This window comes from Pavona decussata, unplaced genomic scaffold (assembly GCF_977016875.1).
Source record: "Pavona decussata unplaced genomic scaffold, jaPavDecu1.1 SCAFFOLD_489, whole genome shotgun sequence".
Lineage (NCBI taxonomy): Eukaryota > Metazoa > Cnidaria > Anthozoa > Scleractinia > Agariciidae > Pavona > Pavona decussata.
The window spans coordinates 117,862-124,950 of NW_028145819.1; the positions used below are offsets into that span (position 1 = coordinate 117,862).

Genomic DNA, 7,089 nt, shown 5'->3' on the forward strand with positions numbered 1-7,089 from the left:
ATTTGTAAACAAATATTTCATTTACTTAAGATAACAACTCAGACGGCCTTCCACACATGTGGATGATGAAGGATTACACGGATAATGACCAAACAAAATCACACTCGTGATGAAAACGAAAACATGGCGGCTACGAGCCAGGATGAGCGGTCACCAGGCAAATTGGTGACATGCATCCGCTGACCTTACAAAACTATTACTGCAGTACCGCTGTAGTAACAGCTTTGCTTGCTACTTTCTACATGTTATTTTTTTCTTTTTAGTCTGCTAATAAGTCTGACTGCCTTTGGTTTTCCTGAAGTCTTCTTAACTAAGACCAAGGCCGAGGTGGGGTGCCAGAAGTTAGGGAAACTTGTTTCTCGTAATACGCCTGAAAATAGCTAACTTGGGATAGAACAAAGTACTTCCGAATTCGTCGCTTTACTGCTTAGATGCAATAAAAAAAAAGATAATGACGAATACGTTTTACTCGGGCGTGAAAATCCTTTGTAAATTGTTGAAATCGTCAGATGTAGACTTAACGAGAAGAATAAGAAAAAGACAGAACAGCTACTAAGCAAATTAATGGTGGCACACTTACATGTACTGTAGATCCCTTAACGTGGAAAAGATTCCTGAAGAAAGATTGCTTAAACCATTTCCAGACAAACCCCTGCAATGAAATTAGCTTCTTTTAGTAATTCAGACCAGTTAAAAGAAGGAGAAAACATGCTGTACCACAATAGAACGTCATAATTATGTTAGAAACGAATTTGAGTGTAAAGCTGAAACACTATCATGCAGCAACATCACACGTTGTCGTTTCCAGTTCTTCTTTTTCTTCCTCTTCTTCTTTTTTTTTGTTTTTTTTCGTAATTCTTGCATTCATTAAACGATAATAAGAATTACGGCGGGCCAGAAGTTAGGGAAACTTGTTCCTCGTAATACGCCTCAAAATAGATAACTTGGAAATGAACAAATCCAAACTTTATGAACGCAATATTGCAGAATTTTATCAATCCAAAGGGCTATTTTCACGATGGCGTCACGATGGCGTAGAACGGGGAAGGATTATGGCCGTGGAAACTTTAATCCTGAATAAAGTTTTTCTATAGTATTTCCTCAAACGCCATGGGACTTGTTGATTTTTTTCAGAAATTTACCTGGGAACCGTTTGATGTGGTCCGTTAGTGTACTGTTCATTCACCTTGATGTTACAATGAAGACCACGTTTTGATAGGCCGTTTTGTTTTTTGTTTTGGTTTGTTTTTCTTTTGTTGTAGTTGTTGTTGTTTTGTTTTTTTACTTGCTCTTCAACAAGAAAGGCCGAAAATACTTACAACGAAAATATTTCTTTAAAATAGACGAAGGACTAATGCTTGAAACGTCACTAATGGAATCTCCTCACAATGGGCAAATTACCTTATCAACTCTGTTAATTAAACCAAACATCAGTGATTTTACGCTTGTGTTTCAGAATGTTGCCCGCTTTGGAAATTAACGGGCAATTAATTTTGTTGCATTCTGCGCGTGCATTTTATTAACACGGAAAATCACAAATTAATCTTCGTAAGATCAAAAATTAATCTTCGTAATACGCACTCTTGATCCCCATAAAATCAACAAACTCCTCGCTTACCATTCGATTAACTTGTTTTCGTTTTTCACGTTACGACGCCATCACCAATAACGTAACCCACAACTCCCTGATTCGCTCTTTCGAAGGGCTACAACGAAACATCGATCAGGACTCGAGTGTCTTTAGCTGACCAAATTACCTTCAAGACTTATAAATCTAAACATTCCATTCGCCTCACATAGGTATATAAAAGTAAGGAGAATCAAACCTTGTTATCCCAAGAGGATATGATCAAGCAAAAGGACTATAATCGCAGTTGAAAAGCGGTTGCTTTCAATGACTCGATTTAGCGGCCTTAAATCTCCGCGAAAAGGGAACGAGAGGTGCCGAAAACTAGTCATGGGTTTATTCGTGGACCAGTATTGTAAAATGCCAAGATTTCATAAGCAAAATAAAGACCAAACCAAAAGTAAAAAATGCAACCGTGCAGCTATTTCAAGGTAGTTGGCTTTCGTCAGCGATGTGTAACAGCAAGAATTAGAATGTTCATCCAACGTCAAGTCAGTTGATTACTACTCGAACTAATGGTATGGTAATGACTCCAGCTGGACCCAAATTCAAATGCTCATCAATGTCATTGAACAAAGAATCTAAAATATGATGCAGCTGTTGCAAAAAGGTGAGTGAGGATAGACAAGACTAACCTTCAGTGATTACATGGCGAACCATGTTAAAAAATATACAGAGTATCTGATCCATGGTTGCATTTCCTTTTTATTTTCAGTTTGGTACGGTGGCCCACAAGTGTCACGGCCATACACCAAGGCACGGCACAACCACATCACTCAAGGCACAACCGCGCCAACTCATGGCACAACCACGCCAACTCACAACCGCGCCAACTCACGGCACAACCACGCCAATTCACGGTACAACCGCGCCAACTCACGGCACAACCGCGCCAACTCACGGCACAACCGCGCCAACTCACGGTACAACCGCGCCAACTCACGGCACAACCGCGCCAACTTACGGCACAACCGCGCTAACTCACGGCACAACCGCAAGAGTTTTAACACGGCGGAAGTGAAAAGAAACGGCAGAGACAGTCAGTTAAAAATGGCGGAATTAATGGGAGACGATTTAGACGACGAGGAAGGTCTTATAAGAGGTATATTCCATGAGTAGCGCGCTTGTTTCGCCTCATGGCTGAGAGATATTTTCTATGTCTCGCGCGAACTGACTTCCGGGGAGTCCGATTGACTCTTGCCAGGACGAACCGTCTCCATCGGATCCGATCGAGTCTGTTTGCCAACTTTTCAACCCCCCTCGCTCCCGTTGACCCCTTACTTCCGGTACCACTGATCAAGCGCCTTGCACCCATTTCCTGTTCCGGTCGCGATCTGACTCAATCCGCCCGCGAGCGAAGACAACCCGACTCAGGTCGAGTGTATTGGACATGTGTGCTGTTCTAAAAGTGAATATGGATTGTTCCATTTCATCGTAAGTTCAGGAGTGGAATTTTGAGGGCCGCTCTCCTACACTATGAATGTTATGACGCCTACCCCCGGAACAATTACGCGGACGATGTACATTGCAGGATCATGTTAGTCGTGTTTACGTTAAGATTGAATATTAAAAATTGTGCTTGTCTACCGAAATGCTCTTCTGTGATAATTTATGTCTTCTTGGCTAGGGACTCTGTAAAACGAGGACACGGACGGGCGAACGCGGACGGCGGACGGCGGATGGGGCTTTTTTAAAAAAAAATAGGATGTTCATACTGTTAAATTTATTGGTTAATTGTCACCTTTTAAGAAATGCTAGCTTTGGCTATCATCAGTTTTTTTGTTAATTTGAATTAATTTATATCTTATTGTCAGTCAAACAGCGAAAACGCTATAGAATGTTTCTTCTCGTTTTTCAGCCAAATCAGTCTGAGTTTGCAGTGGAACTCCGTACATTAGTACGACACACCATCCGGCAAAACAACACGTTCACATTCATGAACATTTACAGGATAATCTGATTAACGGGAAAGGTACTGTACGAGCTCTTGCTAGGCATTATAGATTAGAAATCGTGGTTATTGTTCGAACAGACAAATCGATACAAGTTATTAAAAAAATTATTTTAAGATGTCCAAAGATTTCTCTGTGTAGGATTTGCGAACGTGTCTTTTTCTTCCCTTTAAATTTGCACACAAGCGAAGTTTTCCTTGCACTAGGAGAACTTTTCTTGATCAGGTTTTGCGTCTTTTCGGTTTTGATCAAGGGTTTTGATACTCTTGCGGATTTTGGTTTTTCTCTTTTTTGAACATTCAGATTTTTTTACCTGACAGAAAAAAGTTTTTTTTCGGTCAGTTTCTGGTTTTCCTCCAGTTGCCTCGCCGGCGGCCTTCAGTCCCTAGTTGTCAGGGGTCGTCTTCTCCGTGAACTTGGTACAGTCGAACCTCGATTATCCAGACTCGTTGGGACTTGAAGAAATAGTCCGGATAATCGAGAGTCCGGATAATCGAAAATATGAATATTAATGAGACAGTAGTGTAAAGAAACGAAATACACCTTTTGCTGTTCGTTTACGCAAAATATACATTCATTTACGCCAACGGTAGAAACTAAACGGCAAATATACGTTCATTAGCACTTGCGTGAACTTCATTAACGCGAACAAACTTTCAATAACGCTACTTGAATATGCATTGCATAGCATCAACGGATGAACAAATTCACCTTTGGACACTCAAAGATAGCAAATGCACTGTCAATCTCGCACAATGGTTAATCATTAACACCAATAGGAAATCAATTGCACAGTATGACAATCAACTGCGTATTAGAGACATACAATAATGCAATTTGCATAGAGACGCACGATCAATTGCACCTTCATACAATCGTTTATTTGAAATGGTTAATCATTAACATGGACTGACAAACGTTAGTATTTTTCGAATAAACAATAAGAAGAAAAAATATATTCGTTAGGGTCATTCATTGTAGTTACATGTATTTTAACACTGAACAAAAACACAAGAGTATATACATTATCATTAAAATTTTATGTGTTTTTGCAAAAAATTTTTTTGCTGAAGCAGATATAAAATAAAAAAACATTTTACTGCACATCTACAGTATTGTAACATACAGAGTACGCTGAATGAACAAGTAGACACATTTGAGACAGAAAGAACCGAAGAAAATCAAGCCACAAAGAAACAGAATCTTACTTAAACGGCGACAAAGAATTATTCAAGCCTTGGAAGATGTTAAAGAAGATTATTTGACGGTTGCCGCTACTATCAAACAATTTTGAAATTTCTTTTTCCATAGTTGATTGTTGAAATTGCACGGTACCTCTCATTGGACGGTATGTACATGAGCACCGTCATGCCACAGACTTATTTGTTCGAATTTATTCTCGCCATCTTCTTATATGAGGAGTAATGTATGGAAAGCCATAGTGGACAAAAGTGGTCGAGATTATTTTTACGATCCAGTTTTGTCACAGATAAGTCCAGATGCCTTACCAGCTAGCCAGATGCAAGTCCACCCTTCCAGAATTGACGATGAGCAGTCGAGAACGCGCTTTCATGTGGCGAAAAATAATGACCGGACGAGAAATTTCCATCGGTCGAGAATTAAAATTTTTGGTGGTCGAGAATTTTTCACCGGTCGAGAATTTTCATCAGTCGAGAATTTTTCATCAGTCGAAAATTTTTCAGCGGTCGAGAAAATATTCTGGTCAGCAGGTGTTTTCGCGCCAAAATGTCGTCACGTGGTACAAACAAAGACGTAACAAAATGGCGGTTGTTTTGACTTTGCTATTTACTGTGATCGTGTCATTGTTGAAATATAAGCTTGTTGAAGCACAAGATGAAGATTTAGAGAATTTGTTTTTATCTTTGCAAGACTGTATAACACAAATAGAGACTGCAGATACTGATAACCCGAGGTACAGAGTATCTACACGACCGTTTGGAGGGGCACGTGCAAATTGTTTTTGCAATTTCTTTGGTTCTGGCCAGTTTACAGTGCTTTGTAACGTTGATAGAAATGCTTCAAAATCTCCTGGAATGTCTTTGGGGATTCCTTCAGGATTTAAGGAACAAGATCACAAAACCCAATGTGGATTCATGCACTTTGTTCCGGCGAGAGCCCTCACAAGCCCAAAGTTCTGGTGGATGGCCTAGGTTCGTGATCACAAGGGAACATATCGAAGTTCTTCGAAACACGGGTATGCAGTGGACGGCCATAGCAAGATGTCTTGGTGTAAGTGCCAAAACCCTTTATAGAAGAAGACTTGGGTATGGATTGGAAGATTCATTTAGTGACATCACAAACGAAGAGCTGGAATGTAATATAAGAGATATTCTACGGTTGACTCCCTTTTCAGGTGAGTCCTACATATGGGGAGCCTTGCGAGGACGTGGTATTCTTGTTCAAAGATGGAAGATTCGACAGATATTACAGACTGTTGATCCCGTTGGACGTGCCATAAGGAGAAGATCATCCATTCAACGTCGTCTTTATAACATAAACAAACCTAACCATTTATGGCACCTGGTCTCAAACCATAAGCTCATTCATTGGAGGTTTGTTTTCCATGGTTGCATTGATGGATTTAGTAGGGTCATTGTGTATTTGAAATGTTTTACCAATAACCTTGCAAATACTGTCTTGCAATGCTTTATTAATGGTACACAGGAATATGGTCTCCCCTTTCGAGTTCGAGGTGATAGGGGTGTAGAAAATGTGGATGTAGCTCGCTTTATGATTCACAACAGAGGTCTCAACAGAGGAAGTTTTATTGCTGGGCGTAGTGTGCATAATCAAAGAATTGAACGCTTATGGGCAGAAGTGAATAGGGTGCTGTCTGCCTTTTATGGAGATCTCTTTGTTTTTATGGAAGAGGATGGAGTTCTTGATTCAAACAATGAACAGCATATATATGCTCTTCACTATGTTTATCTGCCAGCAATTCGGGCTTCTTTGGATGAATTTGTCCGGCAATGGAACTACCACGGTTTACGAACAATGAGTAGCACTTCACCTCTGGCACTCTGGCATTCTGAAATTGTTCATAGTGGTGTTAATGATATAGATGTTGGCGACATTTCCTTACTGGGCATTGATCCTGATGGTCCAGTTGGTGAGCTCCAAACAGATAACAATGTTGTTGTACCAGAAAGCACCATTCAGCTGACAGATGACCAAGCAAATGAAATCCATCAACTTGTCCCAGATTCTCTTGTTGATGATGGTAATCACAAGATATGGCATTACCTTACCATATGCAATTATCTGAGGGAACATTGTCCACACCAATAAATCTTTAACTTACAGATATATAGTTTGCTAGGTAACATTGCCTAGGGGTGAGGTGTAAAAGATTATAGGGAGACAACCATAAATAATGATTGTCAGGAATGCTCATCAGAAATTTTGAATCAAGTTGATGTGTGTGGCTGAAACTTTGATATGTTCCCTTGTGATCATGAACCTAGGCCATCCACCAGAACTTTGGGCTTG

The 7,089-nt window shown here is 40.1% G+C and overlaps 1 protein-coding gene across 1 annotated transcript; it reads left to right on the forward strand.

Moving 5' to 3' along the window:
• The first annotated feature begins 6,120 nt into the window (after positions 1-6,120).
• LOC146450151 (uncharacterized) lies at positions 6,121-6,888 on the forward strand. Its single transcript, XM_085100674.1, has one exon. The coding sequence runs from the start codon at positions 6,331-6,333 to the stop codon at positions 6,886-6,888; it is 558 nt and encodes a 185-aa protein (XP_084956800.1). The 5' UTR covers positions 6,121-6,330.
• Positions 6,889-7,089: the final 201 nt, after the last annotated feature.

Bases quoted from the DNA above. Each gene is read 5' to 3' on its own strand.
- LOC146450151 (XM_085100674.1), top strand. From the start codon at position 6,331: ATGATTCACAACAGAGGTCTCAACAGAGGAAGTTTTATTGCTGGGCGT.